The sequence below is a fragment of the Typopeltis vanoorti genome, unplaced genomic scaffold (assembly GCF_054136105.1).
Source record: "Typopeltis vanoorti isolate ZY-2024b unplaced genomic scaffold, IOZ_Tvanoo_1.0 HiC_scaffold_24, whole genome shotgun sequence".
Taxonomy (NCBI): Eukaryota; Metazoa; Arthropoda; class Arachnida; order Uropygi; family Thelyphonidae; genus Typopeltis; species Typopeltis vanoorti.
Window position 1 is genome coordinate 4,164,026 of NW_028328064.1, and position 18,475 is coordinate 4,182,500.

General features: G+C 35.7%; 1 protein-coding gene across 1 annotated transcript in view; it reads left to right on the forward strand.

The window, feature by feature from the left end:
• The first annotated feature begins 14,507 nt into the window (after nucleotides 1-14,507).
• LOC150092191 (uncharacterized) overlaps nucleotides 14,508-18,475 on the forward strand; it is a 30,330-nt gene continuing 26,362 nt past the window's right edge. Inside the window, exon 1 of the mRNA XM_090415258.1 lies at nucleotides 14,508-14,600. Within this exon, the coding sequence (XP_090271384.1) occupies nucleotides 14,533-14,600 (68 nt within the window). The 5' untranslated portion in view covers nucleotides 14,508-14,532. The remainder of the gene's footprint in view (nucleotides 14,601-18,475) is intronic.

Below are 18,475 nucleotides of genomic sequence, written 5' to 3' on the forward strand. Positions count from 1 at the left end.
CAAATGGCACTCCCTTCTCCGCACACAGCTCTGCCAGCATACCATTCATGATTCTGGCTCTCCATCTCAACTGACAACATTTCCTACTATACTGTTATCTTTCACTCTCCTGACTGACCGAAGTTGCTTTTCCCTGGTCTATAACAACCTCCAACTACATATCTCTTCTTGTCAACCTCTACCTTACATCACACTGCCTCATAAAATCACCAGGTCTGCATTGCTACAGATCTGGTAGGTAGATTGATTGGGTAGAAGAGAAATCTTATGTTAAGAATGAAGAAGAAGAATTTATCGAGCTCGACAGGCAGCTTTCTCAGGTAGTATGTAAAAGAAGGAACTCAAAGTCAAAGATAGTTAAAGGTAGTCACAGCACTAGAAGGAACTTCAGTTATGAATGTGAATATTTTGGCACCAGCTGGTGACAGTGATCATACTGTACTGTTCTGGGAGGCAGCTAACTATAAAATGTCCCAGTTGGGACAGGGTACATTCTGAACTTATTATGGATCTACAGCCAAATCAAGTCTTGGCCTCCTAGATTTGTTCCCCCAACCTTAACTGATGTCCAATAGCATCAGTTATTAAATTGGAAGGATATCACCAATGCATGGTAAATTTTGAAAAGGTGCTTAAACGAGGAAGTATTTGAATATGTCTCTAGAGTTAGAAGAACAAATAGGGTGGGAGTGAAATGGATGTGCAACCATATTAAGCAAAGAGTCCATAAAAAGAAGATATAGAAGGAAGAGCATGAGAATAAGAGTGAGAGGAGTTATGAAATATATAAAGAATAGGCCAGAAAAGTTAAGAGTATTAAATGGAAAGCTAAATCAGAGTATGAAAAGAAATTGGCTATGCAGGCTAAAAGCAATCCAAAAGAATTTGATTGCCATACAAGTAAAAGAAAAAATGAATGTCGAAGAATAACTTTAGTGAATATAGACAGTTCTTGTGTCAGAAGTGGATGCAATTGTTCAAATAATTGAGATCTCATGCTAAGTTCTATCAACCAGGTGTAGGTAACATATTGCACAATGCTACCACTACACTGGATGAAGTGACTGATTGAGGTGTATAAAAATGAGATCCAACAGGTGTTGCATAACCTGAATATAAATTCAGCAACATGGCCAGATGGAATATCAGCATATGTGCTAGAAGAATGTTTAGCCGAAAATGACTTGGCCCTTGACATCTTTTGTATAACGTGAGTCTCAGCTCAGGAAACATCCTACAAGAATGCATGATAGTTCCATTGTATTAGGGTGGTACAAAAACCAATGTGTCAACTACTGACCTATCAGAATCTCTGGAGTGATGGTGAAGATTTAAATAAGTTAAGAATTTGCATACAGAAATGGATGGATAAACAAGCTATACGTTGAAAAGAACTATCAATCAAGTTGTATAAGGTCTATCCATGAAGTGTATACATGTATAACATGGTGCACAATGCTATCAATGCACTGGATGAAGAGACTGAGATGCATAAAAATGAGATTCAATAGCTGTTATATAACCTGTATATCAATTCAGCAACATGGCCAGATGGAATGGATATCAGCATGTGTGCTAAAGGAATGTTCACAGCTGAGCCCTTGAAATGTTTATCTTGTATCTCAGCTCAGGAAACATCCCAGTTCTTGTGTCTGATGTGTCTAACCACTGACCTATCAGAATATTTGGACTGGGATGAAGATGTTTGACTGGGATGAAGATGTTAAAACAGTTGGTAAGAACTTGTATGTCCCTAGTGTCAGAAGTGAATGAGAAGCAGATTACTATTATGAATACAGCATGAGTTTACTAAAGGAAGATCATGTCTGAACAATTTGCTCATATTTTACAGTAATGTTTCAGCTGAGTTGGATAAAGGAAATGGATACACTATGATACTGTTGGACTTTGCTCAAGCATTTGATAGAATACCACATGAAAGGTTGTTGTATAAACTGGAGAATATGGAATTGGAATATAAACTGTTGGCTAGAATAAATGAGTGGTTGACAGGCAGATATAGTATGCCCACGCTTTAGAGATCTTCGCTTGGCTTTGTGCCAAGAATAGTCAATTCATGCTGAAGGGGAGAAAGAAATGAAGGATGTATGAATTGGTTGTCAACATGCAAAAGCACGTGCTTTATAGGTAAAATTTTCCAACTGTTATACAAGCAACATAGTTAACTACAATGACCATAAAAGAGAAGTTAATTTTCCGACATATAATAATAAACAACTCATCCCACAATATGGATTAATTACCCTATTATCAGAATGGATTCTCCTTCTTTGACATGCCAGAAGTGTTGAAGGGTTTCGAATCTGTTGGCGTACTATAACAGAAAATGTGAATCTACCAGATTGAAGGTGGTGGTGTTCCCCATCAGTTCTTGGACCAGTGTTGTTCAGTCTATACATTAATGATACTGGGAATAAACTGACAGGAAATGTTCAATTGTTTGCAGATGATGCAAAGATCAATAGGGTAATCAGGGATACTACTGATATACAATGCTAACAGAATTATTTGAATAACATGGAACAGCTGTCAAGTCAATATTTGTGAGTGTAGAATTATGCACTTTGGCACGATGAGATTTACAACGGGATATTATATTGTGGGATTATGTTACAAGATGTTGATGAGGCTATGAATCTTGGAGTTATGGTGGACAGGAAACTGAAGTTCAAAGGTCACATTGCAAAAATTGCAATGCAAACATTAACATATAAGGATAAGGAAAACATTTTGCCTCTTTACAAAACTTTGATATGATCATAACCAAACTGCTGTGCACAAATTTGCTCTCATAGATTTGAAGGGATAAAGAACCTACAGAAAGGATGCAAAGAAGAGACACAAAGATAGTATCAGGATTATGGAATGTAGATTTGAGGACAGACTGAAAGTATGTGGACTGCAGACACTGGTACACAGAACAAAGAGGAGTGATTTGATAGAGGATTATAAACTTCTGAATGGATGTTATAGGTTATCAACTGATGACATTTTTTGTTATATGGAAGGCCAGGAGAGGACAAAGGAACATCCACAGAGGTCACTTTGTGTGTGGTTAAGAAAAGGGCGAGATCTAGATTTTTTTCTCACAGAGTAGCGAGAAAGTGGAACAGTTTGCCTGTTGAAGTAGTGAGTGCATCCAGTGTGAATGAGTTTAAGAGAACATGAACTTGGTGGAACAGCAGGAACTTGAGAGAACTTGAGCTTGGTGGAACAACAGGAAGGAGTGATGATGAGGGGCCATCCCTGGAAGTTACAAAAGGAAGCTGTGAGCAAGAGGGTGAGAAGTGGTTTCTTTTTGTGGAGGGTGGTCGAACCATGGAATGCATTGCCTGATACAGTGGTGAGAGCGAGAATGGTCAATGAGTTCAAGGAGTAGTACGATAGACTTTGTGTTTCCTAGAAAGGACCTCCTGCAATGAGTCTTTTGACTCCATGGAGGCCTGAATAATAACTCATGAGATCTGTAGTGGGCAATCTACAGCCTCCCTCAGTAAGTCCCTGACTTCCTGAAGGTCTCTAATAATAATCATGAAATTGATCCACAGAGTAGTGTCAATGTGACAACCGTGTCCATTTGTTTTTTCATAATGTCTATGGCTGCTTTCAGGCCACATGTAGTTGTCACAGTAACTGCGCTCTTATTGCAGAGCACAGCCACCAGTGCCACTCGCACTCACAGTGTTAACAGTGTTTTGAGTGCTGTGTATTTTTCAGTTTGTACATAATTTGTTTATTTTGTTAGATTTATACAATTTTTATTATCTTATATATAAGGCATGCCGTCCTTCATTTTACCTCTTGCTCTGCAAAGCCTAAAATATTTACTTCTGGCTTTTCTCAGAAAAAGTTTACCAATTTCTTGTTCTAAGCTAATACTAACTACATAAATCCACAGTCTCCTCTTCTGGATTTTTTTTCTTACTATCATGCATCAAACATCTGTTTCACTAACTTTCCTTCTTCCATTCTGTTTAAGTGACCATAGTCATTCAAACAGGGGCTTAAAGCTGATGAACCAGCTGAGAGTAGTTCTGGTTGATTCTTGAATTCACATGGTATCAAACTCCTTTCTAATATCATAATTTTTAATGTGATTCTGTCAATGGTGCTGTCTATTCATCCCACCCATTTTTAATGAAACTTTCACATCTATAATCATTATAATGTTCTGAAATATTTCTAATCTATCATTCAAATCCATAAGTGAAAACTTGTTTGAATACTGTCTTATATATTGATAGTTTGTTGCTTTGGCTGATTTCTTTCTTATTAACAAATTTATTCAACTGGCTCTTCACCATGCCAGCACTGCTTATTCTATTATCTGTTTCCATTTTTAATTTAATTTTAAATTGTGCCTATATGGACGAAATGTTTTTGATGCATTTGATGTTTTTAATGTTCCTCCCTATTTTCATAGGTTTTGCTTGATACTGCTGTTTTTTATGCCAAATTTGTTCTATCCATTATTCAGCATAGTTAAAATGTCCTGAAAGACTAAGAAATAATTAACTTATTCCTAATTATTTATTTATGCGTGGGTTTGTTAAGGGTTCTTGTTTTAGTATACTGGTTACCTTTTAAAATAGTGGAACAAGACCACTGAAAGAAGGCAAGGCATACACTGTTATTTTATTTTTAGATTTTAAAAGGTAACCAGAATACCAAAACAAGAGCCCTTAAACCCATGCATGAATAAATAATTAGGAATAAATTAATTGTCAAATTATCATGTAGCCCCCTTGTCAAAGGCATTTGACAAGGTACCACATGATAAGTTGGTTTATAAGATGCAACATATGGGTTGGATCAGGTTAGTGGACTGAATTGGTAACTTGAAAGTTTATTTTTCACTTGGTCAGACTATAATGAATTTAGTTTAATCCTTTATCCAAGTGTTGCAAACAAAGTTTGCAACTGAAAGTATCTTCAGGACTGGGGTAAAGTGGTACAACACTGGACAACTCCTTGCAAAGGTGGAGCAAGCTACTTTGTTTGCACACGCTTGGATAAAGGATTAAACTAAATTTGTTATAGTCTGACCAAGTGAAAAATAAACTTTCAACATCTTTCTCTAAATCCAGAGTAATTTAATAAAAAGGTGGCACACCGTTTGCGAGCTCCTATAGGAGGAGGTGATCTTACTAATGCTTCTGCCTGGTATCTCCACTTGGGCCTGGCTCCCGCTGAAGAGACCTCAATAAAGGTTGAAACTAGTCTGGGTAGTGGCCCTTACCTTAATGCATAACATTATACATATCCGCAAGGAAATGTGTTTTGTATTATGGGAGATGCTGAGATAGGAGTATTGGTAGCTTGCTTCACCTTTGCAAGGAGTTGCCCAGTGTTGTACCACTTTACCCCAGTCCTGAAGATACTTTCAGGCGCAAACTTTGTTTGCACACACTTGGATAAAGGATTAAACTAAATTTATTATTATTATTATGAATTGGTAACTTGTTGTTTCTGATAGGTATCAGAGAGTTATATGTTATTAATAAACAGGCACCTCAATGAAGGCCAAAGACTCATCATGGGAGACCCAAACACAATTTATCATACCTCTTCTTGAACCCATTAATAGACAAAGCACTCACAACTGACTCTGACAACCCATTCCACTCATTCACAACTCTCCAAGCGAAAAATCTAGTCCTCACATCCATACTAACTACACCTTTATTCAACTTCCAGGAATGACCCCCTTGTTCTTGGTCCCTCTAGCCAAGTGCTGAAACATTTCCCTTGCATCAATCATATAAAACCTTTTAAGCAACTTCAATTTTTCTATCATATTCCCTCTTTTTCTCCTATCAACCAACTTCTGCAATGCACACACACCCAATCTATCCTCATAGGAAACATTACACAAGCCACTCACCATTTTGGTCACTCGGCTGTGAATCCTCTCATCCTCTCCACTGCTTCCTTATCTCCTAAAAATCCAGAGGACCAGACTTCAGCACAGTAATCCAGATGTGGGTGTATCAAGGCTTTATAAAGAGGAATAACAACTTCCTTATCTCATCATGTTAATGTGTTCTTCAATAGCCAAGTTATCTTATGGGCTACCTTCAACCTTAGCAATATGTCCTCTAAATTTGAACTCAGTCTACCACCACCCCTAAATGTGGGAGCAGTATCAGGCAGTGGGAAGGTTACAAGTGAAGTGCCACAGGTACAACACTGGGACCAGTGGTGAGCTATATGGCACAAGCCCTTTGTTAAATTTTTCTCAAATTTGCAAGCCTCTTGTTCTTCTTGTTTACTTTTTTATTTTTTCAAAAAAAAAAATTTTTTTTTTTAAACATATTAAGCGACAAACTCATACGGTAACCTAACAAAAATTAGTCTATTCGGCAGCGTATAGATTATTTGGATTATTGTTTCAACTCCTCTATAACGAATGCACCCAAGTTTGAAAATAAAATAAGCACATGTGCTATTTTTACCATTCTCTCTTCTGGTAGCCAATCATATGGTAAAACCAGTAGCCAATCAAATGTTTTATAAAAGATTATAAAAGAATATATTCTTATTATATTTTGATAGTTAAAAAATGTTTTTCTTATGTAAGATAAATTAACACAGTTGATTGTGTGCAAATAGTTCATGTTTAGATCATGAAATATTTGTTTAAAAATAATAGCCTTTAGAGGTTGATTGTTCTCTTATACATTTCGATTGGAATTTGTACACAAGCTGTATTAATAAAAGTTTTTGTGTGAAATACAGCTTTTTTTTCTTTTTTTTTTTGTTCGACGATGCAAGCCCTTTATTAAAATTTCCATGGCTCACCACTGACTGGGACCAATATTGTTCAATCAATATTGTTTATATCAATGATATTTTCATCATGGAACTATAGGGAGATATTCAGTTGTTTGCAGATGATGTGAATCTTGGGAGGGTTATTAGTAATAATGCCATCTAGGCCTGGGAAGTAAATGTCTTATCTTCTGAATGGTAATTGGGTTAGACTGAAGGGTTAGGGAAAAGTGGTGTCAGTAAAAAAGTGCATAAAGTATATGTCCCCGAAGTTATCTTTTAAAAAATGATAATAAAATTGAGAAGTTACAGACTGTTATAAAACTGAAATGCAGTTCTACCTAAAAGATACGTATACATGTTGTACTGTACACGTTGACAACAACTTGGCGAAGCCAAACATAAGACTTAAATATCGCGCATTGTAAATGATCTACTGCCCCGTTAATAAGTATTGTATAAACGAATGTCATCTTTGACACTGAGCCGGAGAATGAATCTGGTTGCAACTTAAAAGATACATTATGCCGTAGGTTTGTAAAATGTTATGTGACATGTTTGTGTCCCTACGAGTTCCAAGATTGAAAATGTATTTCTCTAATTATATGCTTAGTGATCGATAATAGTTTTTTAGCCATTCCTCCGCGCGCTACTCACAAAGGGCAAGCGCATCTTTTTTTTTTTTTTTATCTCCTTTTCCAAACAGAAATGAACCACAATCCCGTTAAGTAAAGTTCATTTTTTGGCGGCTGGGAGCCAAATATAATCATAAATTAATAATCTATGTTCTTTTAGTTATATAGCATATAACTAATAGAAAACAGTATTGTATAGAAAATAATATTGTACAAAGTAATTGAAAATTGAATACAACGTAGTTATTATGAACTTACCATTAACTGATGCCATTATACGCTCTCTACCATATTACTTTCTGTAATGCATTATGCTAATCCATATCCCCTTTTAAAAAAAAATGCTAAAATTAGTTTCTGTACTGCCGTGTATTTTTTTTTATACTTATCCACATCTCCTCATAAAGAATAAGGAAACTAATGAATGATTCTAGTTGAATTTTTTTTTTCTCTGAACATATACGCGCTGAATCCTTGGACGTGTCACGTAGTAATAATAACATTACGTAAATACTTGTGGAACCTCTGCTCCGAGAGTATTGTAGATTACCGGCTGCTAAGGTAAGCTTTTGTTAACTGTGTTATTGTTTTTCTCAGCGGGAATTTTTTCGATGGATGACACCATGTTTATTAAAACTGCTTTTTAATATTATTATTTTTATCGGCTTTCCACTAAGACATATACACTCGTTTCCAGGTCAACATCGTCAGCTTTGCGAATTGTCGAACTTTTCATCACCTTTCTATCGAATGGATGCTATGTTCAAGAAGTTTCACGGAAATAAATTTCAATCAGAGCTTCACAAAGTGCGCTTTTTTTTTTTATAATGTGAATTCCAGCCACTGAAGGTTATAAATCCATAATACATCAGTATTATTGGTAGGCTAGGTGTTAATAACCCTGGAACTCTACCCTACAAATAAACATGGAACTTTTGACGGACCGCCTCAGCTATCCTATTAACTAATTCCCCCCCCCCCCCCTACCATGAAATAAAGTGGAATATGATTGTGAATTGAAACAAGGAATATTAGATTGGGAAGAATACCGTGAAACGTTCTTATATTATTATTATTACTGTATTATAGCTGTGCATGTATTCTCAGGCTGGTTTGACGGTTTGTAAAATAGGAATTTTCCTGTGGATAAACGAGAGAAATTATATCATTCTAACCAGGGATTGACTAATGTATCACTAGTTGTGGACCACGAAATGCACATTACAAAGAATTTTCCTCTAGATCGTGTGCAATGAACAGTTTGCGCCGTCTTACGGTACTATCGAAATTTTGTGCAAAGGCAACAACGAAGCTGTGGCATTAAAATTATTTAAACAGTTTTCAAGATTAAAGTGAAATGTATTTAAAAAAGAAAAGGAGATAAAACAAAGGTAAGATTAATTGTCGAAATGTATGAAGAGATTGTCTTCAAATCATCTTCCATTATAACCAAGCTACTGTTTTAGATTAAAATATTATGCTCCGGTGTACCTTTTTTGTAATGACATTCCCACCCACGAAAGATTGTAAACCTATTCTATATTTGTACTTTAAGGAATAGGGTTAAGTAATTTTAAACTCTGATCTCCATGGTTATGACATCGAATGAACTTTGATTCAGAAACTCTTAATGAGCATAAAGAGGATATTGTGAATTATTTGTTGGGCCTCGCACAGTCGTAGGTGTTGATGGGATTGCGGATGAAATATTTCACAGCTTCTTATTCTCTCTTTGCATTGCATTAAAAATTGATGGAATTTGAGTTCCAAATGATATTGAAAGCATTGTCCTGACCAGGATTCCACATAAGTACTGGACTGCTTGGTGCTGCTCTTGTTTACACATCAGCGGAGTGAAGTCTTCGCTACTCCCATGCATTTCTCCACAAGAAAGTTGATAAATGCTTAAATGGCATTTTACCGACTGAACGTGTGTATGAATTGATGAAACATTGGTCATTAACCATCTAATTGCTTTGTTTGTACTGAGTCAAGGATTTTTAGGGGGGCTCTTAAAGGACCGACTCCATGAGGAGATTATTCGATGGTTGGAGACGATTTGTCATTTATATAGATTGAATAGTTCGAAAGTAAAGCACAGCAGCGCTTCGAGTGAACGAGAAAACCTTTCGGAGGTCGAGGTGCGATACCTGTGTTATGTTTTTACCAAGTGAGATTGGAAGATAGAATAATTCCAAGAAGAGAAATCTCATCCTATCTACAGATTTGGGTATTGTCGAAAGTAACACTGAATGAAAAGAGGTCCCCCTCTCGGAAAAATAATACAAGATTTCGTACTTTGTTAATGTCTGTAGCCGCAGTGAAACCCTCTCCTCCTTGTGCGGGCGTGTTGCTGACTGTATTAGAATGTGCACTGCTGCCATCTGGTGGTGACTTTTGTTGTTATAAACCTCTTGGCCCCAGTAAACACAATAAGAGAATCTGATAACAATTAGTTTGATGATTTCTTGCATGGCAAAAAGCTAGAACTGATATGAAAGTGTATTCATACGGTTTATCTAATGCTCATCGAAGTTAACAAAAGGCTCCTGCAGTTAAAAAGTTCATTTATGGCATGCAATGACCTGCATGAAGACCATCACATTACCAGCAAGTGCCCACTTACAGCGTTCCGAAGCAATGAAAGACTCGTTTACTTTCTCCTGAGGCAAGTTACTGGCTGAAACATTTTGGTCTGAAAATTTGACTTATTTTGTTCTTATTTTGTCATTTAAGTTGATTTTTAAGACTTGTAAGTTTTGTATGTTTGAAATCATAATTTTGTATGTGATGCCATAAGCCAAATAAAGAAAGAAACAAACCCGAACCCGCATGTGGTCATTTGTTGAAAAATGTGCTCATTTGCTTGCTGTTGTCTGCTCCTCCACATATCTGCAATGGTTAGAGAATTAGAATTATTGCCCAAGCAATTAAAGCCAAGAAGTTAGAATTTGTCTATTAGTAATGTGTTTCCTCCTGGCAAGTTACCTGTTTGGGGATGGAAAGAAAAAAAAAGTTTCCGGGAAGAAAACCACTTCCGTGTATGCAGTGGTGCAGAGCTTTTGCCGCACCTCTCAATACACACCAAAAAATACTACAAAAAGTCAAAACGACGTATGGGGAAATAAATTAAAACGTTGTGCTTATTTTTGAAGTAAAACTTTAATTTAAACTTTCTAAAATGTTATTTTTCTTGCTTTTCTGTTAGCAAAATCATCGATGACATTTGCGAAGTCTATTTCATAGTAATGTAGGTAATTCTTAATCAATTTTATTTAGAAAAACTTCTCTCACAACTAGCAACACTTGTGAGGAATATTCACAATAGTATTACAATATTTGGAAATGAGTTCTCGAGACTGTATTTTAGAATTAACTGTAAAAGTTCAAAAAGGTTCAAAGTGTCGCGCGGGGTGGACCGCCCCCCCCCCATCTAGCTATGCCATTGCGTGTATGAGAACGGATAGAATACTTCAAATGAGTCAAGGAATTTTAGGGAGTCTTTACAAAAGGGTTTATCACACTCTAGACAGAATTCGAACAATTTCAAGCACTAAGTTTAAGGGAGATAGTAAATCCTGTATTATTCTACAGCCGGGTACGAAACTCTGATCGAAATCCAAGCGTTTCACATGCCGAAGAACTATCGGCGAGTCCAAGCGTAAGTAATCACTTGGGTAGCACAACACTAGCGCAACTCGGAGCAAAGGTGGAGCAAGCTCCGTCACTATCCTAAATATTTTCTCATAATGTAAAACGCAGCTCCTAGGAGATGTATTACTGTTTTACATTATGAGGAGAGATCACTACCCAGACCGGTTTCGACCCTTATTGAGGTCTCATCAGTGAGTAGGTAGACCTGGAATATCAAGGTTTAAGTGCTGTTTGTTATCATGACTTAGTATCTCTGAACCCGCTTATCATGTAGCTTCTTTCTGTACCTTTTTATATAAAGTACGAGGGAGTTTCCGAAAAGTAAGGTAATACTTTTTTTTTTAATAATGGTGAAAGTGAATGAGTTAAAACACGGTGGACTGATAGACCCTTTAATAACGTTCGAAAAATCCACCCTTGCAGTGTGGCTGTACTGTCGCCTCACAACTAATTCCAGTTGCAAGATGGCATGTGGGTGTGGTCCAAAATAGGCGTCAATAAAGTTATTCGTTTCTTGCAAGCAAAAAAGGGCTGCACCAAGTGATATTCATGAACTGGTTGTGTATGCCGAAAAGCTGTTCGCCTTCATCGAACAGGGACAAAGGAGAGGAGTTTCTCGCTCGTCTAGTGGGTTCATCACTTTACCCCAGAGAGCAAATAAGGCTCCATGACCTGAAAACATCCACAATCTCCTATGCGTGAAAAAAATCAAAACTGTTCCCACTGTCCAAAAAATGATGACCACAATGTTCTGGGATTGCCAAGGTGTTCTGATGGTGAACTTCTTGCGAAGGGAGGAACAATCCATGCAGAGCGTTACTGTACAACGTTGATAAACTGAAAGCCTACATTCGACACAAAAGACCAGGACTCCTGACAAGCGGCGTGATTTTAATGTACGACAACGCCACTGCGCACACCCCTCGTGAGTGGTTGCGCTGCAATCTTTAGGAAACTCTGCCACATGCTCTCCCCCCTCCTACAGTCCAGACTTAGGACCTTCAGACATCCATTTGTTTGGCCCCTGAAGAAACACTTTCCCAGAAGGCATTCAACTACGGATGGGGAAGTTCATCAGGCGGTGGGATATTGGTTACTGGGGCACGGATTTCTTCAGTACTGGTATTGATAAAACTGATATATCGTTGGGACAGGTGTATCAATAAATTTAGAGACTTTGTGGAAAAGTAGTGCATGTTCACTTATTTTTTAATGTGTAATTTCAACTTTCTATTATTAAACATTCTCGAGAAAAAAAAAAGTGTTATCTTAGTTTTGAAATCCCTCGTAATAAGCAAAGTTTTATTTTATTTTATTTTTTAATATAATAAAATATTATATTTTATTATATTAAAAAAAAAACATACTAAATGTTTTTTTTTGTTACGCTTTTTTTTAAATTGAGAAAGTATTAAAACCCATTAATGAAAGCGATCATAAATCGGTATCGTTGCCTGCCTTTTCTGTTTTGGCAGTAAAATCTTTAGGCAGTTTCCTATAGGTTAAAATTGATCAGAGTTAACGTGAATGACGATGAAATAAACCAATAAGTAAAAAACGATGATAAAAACCGGAAAAATAAAAATGGGTCAGACACAAAAAAAGGTACAATTAAACACCTGAAACTTGATGCGCAAAAAAAAAAAAAAAAGTAAAAAAGACCTAAGAACTCGAAAACGCAGTAAGGGCGAACAAATCAATTAATGGGATGAATTAAAATCAAGCACTGTTGTCCGCAATTTCGACTGCCACCAATTGACCTTAATTTTGACCTGCCAAATTTGCTTGTTTCACATGAATAAATTCAGGTTTTACTTGCTTAAAAAATAATACGAAGAAGAATCGTGTAAGCCACGAAAGACAATGCGTGAAGACGAAACAAACGTTGCAGTCATTCCACCACAGAACCATCCTAAACAGTTGATATCTACGAGACAAACTGCGCATGCGTCTTATTACACTCTGCTGTTATTACATCGTGATATCCCATGGAGTGTTTCAGCTTTATGGATGATCCTTGTGAAGCACGCTCTAACAATCATTCCACTTTGACGAAATATCTTCAGTGGCCATACATGGCATACAACATCCCACTTCCTCTTTTTCATTACCAGCAAATTTCCGGATTTCTCAAAGCGGAGTCTGAAAACAGCCTGCCTTTGAAATGACCAAATTAGGGGGTGGGGGAAACAGTTGATTATGGGCACAACAAAGATCATCCTTGTTTTTAACTAAAATTTGGTCAAATTTTGCGAAGAGTTCCCTCAGTATAATATCGAACAAGGACCATGTACAAAATTAATAACGAAATAATTATGCCAACAGATAGTTATTTTTAAATGAATTACCCATTATTGTTATCATTTTTAGAATCTCTAGTATGTGTTTTTGAAATATTTATGAAATTTTGTAAAAATAAATACTTTTTTTATATCAGTATTGAATTTTTCAAAACTGGTCAGTTTACACTACCAGTTGTTTAGAATTAAGTCGAAGCAGATTTGGCATTATTAAATCATGAATTACAAAATATACCATAAATTATGGTATTAAATCATAAATTACAGTGAAGCGGTTATAGCAGTGTTATATCTGTCAGCTGCGTATAGTGATAGACCTTTGAGACCATCTAATTCACTAAGAAATCTAGAAAACACTTTTTTGTGTTATTCACTGCAGATAGCAAAGTGTAGGAACAACGCAACGCTATGCTATATACAGTAAAACCCCGTTTTTACGTTCCCGCAATTTACGTCATTTTCTGTTAGGTCCCGTCTTAAGGCCTATTCTCACGATGTATTGTTTTCCCGCCATTAACAACTTGATGTGGACGTTATTTCCCGTGATTTGCGTTTTTTTTCTCGGTGGCAATATCGATTTCAGGGGAAATCTGCGCATTTCTGTTCTCAAGTGGCGTTGCTTTCGGCTGTAGTTTCGTTTCCGCCATCACGGTGACTTGCGCGCATGTAGTGATGAGCGATACCGTGATTTTTCAATCATAGTACGAATTGATATTGCAGAATTTCTGCAACGTAATTTAGCGTGTGAAAGTTGCTTTCAAGTTGCGGTGGTGGATTATTCATGTTAGTAACATGGAGAAAAAAGACAGAAAATGTATTTCGGTAGAAGAAAAGATGGCAATTCTGCGACGTGTAAATTGGCATGCCGAAACACGTGTGCATTTAGCATAAGATCTTGGACTCTCTGTGTCCACTTTGAACACTATGTAAAAAAAAAACAGGTCAAGCATTGAACTCAATGCAAAGAAATCTGGCGCTGTCAAAAAAAAAAAAAAAAAAACGAAAAGCAAAACAATCAACAATTAAAGATTTTTTTAAATAGATAATTGTAAGTACATTGTAAATTCATTTATTTTCAGTTATTAAATTTTGTAATGTTCGCCCACCATTTGTAGGTACCTGCTTCGCGTCTTTCCAAGAATAGTCGATTCATGCTGAAGGGGAGAAAGAAATGGACGTCCGAATTGGTCGCCAACACGCGAAATCACGTGCTTAATAGGTAAAATTTTCCAACTGTTATACAAGCAACATAGTTAACTACAATAATCATAAAAGAGAAGTTAATTTTCCGACCGGTAATAAGAAACAACTCATCCCACAATACGGACTGATTACCCTATTATCCGAATGGATTTTCCTTTTTCTAACATGCGCAGAAGTGTCGAAGGATCTCTAATCGGTGGGCGAACTTATACTAGCAGTAAGTCATCTTTTAGCTTTTTTTTTTTTACATTTCCTGCTATTTGCACTTCTTTCCATCAGTCCCCTGAAAAGTGTAAAAAAGGGGTTTTACTGTAGAATGATTTTTTTTTTTTTTTTGTTATTTTACATGGTATTGCTTTTGAAGATATGCTCCTTTCCTTATAGTTTTAGAGTAGGGATTCTCAACCTGGTTGTGGTCGCGGGCATATTCGAGATTGGCAGGCACCAATTTTTTTTTTTTTTCTATGAAACTTTATACTTGCTTATCATATCAAATGATAACAGTTAACTAATGAACTATGAAAGTAGGATAAATACACATATAACATTTATTATACAACTAAATTAAACCATCGCACAATAAGCGAAAACATTTCCCTTTACTCTGGATAAAGGAATAGTCTTCTTCCCTATCGTTGTTGAAATTATAGGTTCGTTGGTTTTTTATTTGGATTACTCATTTTTGGGGCAAAAATGAGAAATCAATATATGGTCAAAGCGTACCGTCAACGCCTGTAAAGTAGTGACATGTCCCTCAAGCGCACGATTGCCAGTAGACTAAAAAAACATACGCACAAAATTGGTAACACTCGCACTCAAAGACAGAGGAATTACAAAATGTTCGTAATAGAATATAAATGTTAACATTTCTTTTACGATTTCAATAAATATTATTACTAAGAGAAGACGTATTTTCCGTTTTAATTTTATTTTTTCCTTATGTAATAATTGACAGCGGCGCATGCAAATAGCTTCGCGCGCGTATTTGCGCCCGCGGGCATAGGATTGAGCACCACTATCTTTAGAAGATCATTCTACTAACATTAACTAATTTATTTATTCTTAACTCATAAACAGCCTCACAGAAAAAGTATATTGAGAGAATATCAATGTGGAATATCATTAAATCATAACCAGCCTCAGAACATTTGAAATATCTGATTTAGGCTCTCTGGATACGATTACTGTATATAACATCAGAAACAAAAATATAGATTGTCGTGACAAATTGCCAATCACTGTAAAATGGGGAAAACCTCGTGGCTTAAAATAATATTTTTTACGTGATTTATTTTACACTTTACATAAAAATATCAAATAATGCAGATGTTGATTAAATATTACTATTATTGCTTCGTGATATTTTTCACTTTTCATTACTAAATTATATATGAAGAACAAATTATGTAGCATCACGCCTAGCCTAACATCAAATATAGTGCAAATAGAAATAAATCTTTGTAAAGGCTACACAACAGTGAAACAAATATCACTAAATTTGGAAAACTATTTAATACCTTTTGGACTGAAATGGAAAGAGTTCTTGGTATCAGGAGCATAGAGAATATGCCGCCCCTAGGCAAACACTGTTTTGCCTAAATCCAAGGAAATATATAAAATAAAAAAATAAAAATAAACGATGTTTTCATGGTTGAGATCCAATTTCGCTGAGTTTTTTCCATTCTCCAAATGTCGTGTTTGGTATAGTAACTATTAATATAACAAAGATTTTCAATAACTGTTTCGCACATTTAAACGAAACTAGATTCTATTAAATACGCCTATATATTTCGCTCAATATATCATGAGCATCATTCAGGGAGCAAAGCAAAGAAACTGGCTACAATATTTAAATTATGAACCCGAGAACGAGTCATCCAGCATGTGCAGATTCCACGTGTCTCGGTAGCAGCTGTATGAATAGGAGGAAACACCTACATTTCTAGGAAAACAGGTATAGTTAGGTAATTAAAATGTTTCTTCCCAAAACTTAAAGACAGGCATACAGTCTGTTTGATTAAGATTAGGACGGTGGCGTAAGGCTTCACCCGATTCGAGAAATAGGCTATCGAATTTAAACCTATTGTAGTGCGACAGCTTTGTTTGATTCCAATGAATTCTCTGATAGGACTGCTATATTGGGGGGGGGGGGAGATTGTTTGGTGTATAGGTGTAGATATTGGCGCAAGAACAGCAATACACAAGGTGGGGATCAAATATACATTGTATTGAAACGTTAAGTAAAATACTCTTTTCTTTTACATACATACGTACAAAAAAAACTTCATCACACAGTATGAGACTGGCTAACTTATCTTGAAACCCCTTATAAAGATTCCCCATGCCATAGACGGCATTCGCACTCAGGCACTTCCAGTCCAAGGGCATCGCCCTGTACCCTTCAGGGTAAAATCACCTGCTGTATATACAGTATTTTATAAATATTATTTACTATGATGTATATATTTATTGTCGATACCGTCATTTTTGAGGTAAATACTTTTGTATGTAGCTTTTGAAAGGATAAACATTTCACCTTATTTATAACAGTTAATGTAAAAGTAACAGCTATCACACGAGAAAGAAAGAAATAATCCTTAATATATTTACTGAGACAGACATTGACAATTTATTTAACAATATTTTTTAAAATAAAATAAAATAATGAAAAGCTGTAAACCTCTATCATATTACGATGGCTAGGCTTAACTTGGTGCGGATACTTAAACGCTTATTAGCACTCATATGATAACAACGTCCTAATGGATTTTCATTATTATTTGATAATGAAATTTATAATTCTATAAACCTAGAAACGAAATATTTGGGAAATGCCAATCAATAAAATTAAAAACAGGGGAGATGTACCTGTGCAGAGAAATGACATCAATTACGACCAGAAATATGATGAACTAAAAAGACTAGTGGATGTTTCTAAAACCTGCTCTGGACTTGCATGTTTGTTTTAAAAATAGTGAAAATGTTGTGGAATCTTAAACAAGGAAACATTTTTGTATCGACGTTATCTCCAGTGTCTAGGGTCTAGTGCAATACGTATCTATGATGAGTCTAATGTTATGTGAAGCTTTCCTGTTCATAAACATTTTTATAAAGGAGAATAATTTTGCCATCACTTTAATTTTTGATTTCATTGTGCAATATTGCAAAATTTGTTTCTACATTTGATTTCAACGAAAATTTATGTTACGAAACTAACTGTCAATGGCTTCTTGAAAAGACAAAGAAAATGCGACTGTGTAGCTTGAGCTACACGTCTGCTATACAGTGCTTAGTCACTGCTCTCTGCTTTTCGCTGTATCCTAATTGTATTAATAATAATAATAATGCGATGAATGAGATATTTTATTTTGTTTCTGCACTGTATATTATAACTACAACGCATACTTAACCGCTCTCTAATAACCCTGCGCAGGTAAATTTACAACGAAAAATAAATAAATAATTGACATGTTTTATTTCTTTATTAATTTTGAACTGAGTGCATTAGCTATTAAAATACGTAATAATTTTAAAACAACATAATATAATATCCATTTATGAAAGTTAATAATAGGTAGCGGAAAAAGAATGAGAGGTAAGTGTGCATGTTTTCATTCGAATAGCGCGTATGTTTTGATTATCAAACTTGTGCCAGCAGGCTAGATCGTTGATTAATATTTGACTTTCGTCCTTAAAAACATTTTTGAACAGGAAAAATGTTAATCATCGTACTAATTATTCAAAATGGCATTTTGTCTACTCTGTGCTCATGTGTGCAAAACCCTTTTTTTTTTTCCATCGAACATTTCTGAGAAGAAGTGTTAAGACGTGAGAGATATCTTCCCGGGAAACTAATGTGGCAGTGTTTAAAAAAAAAAAAAAAAAAAAAAA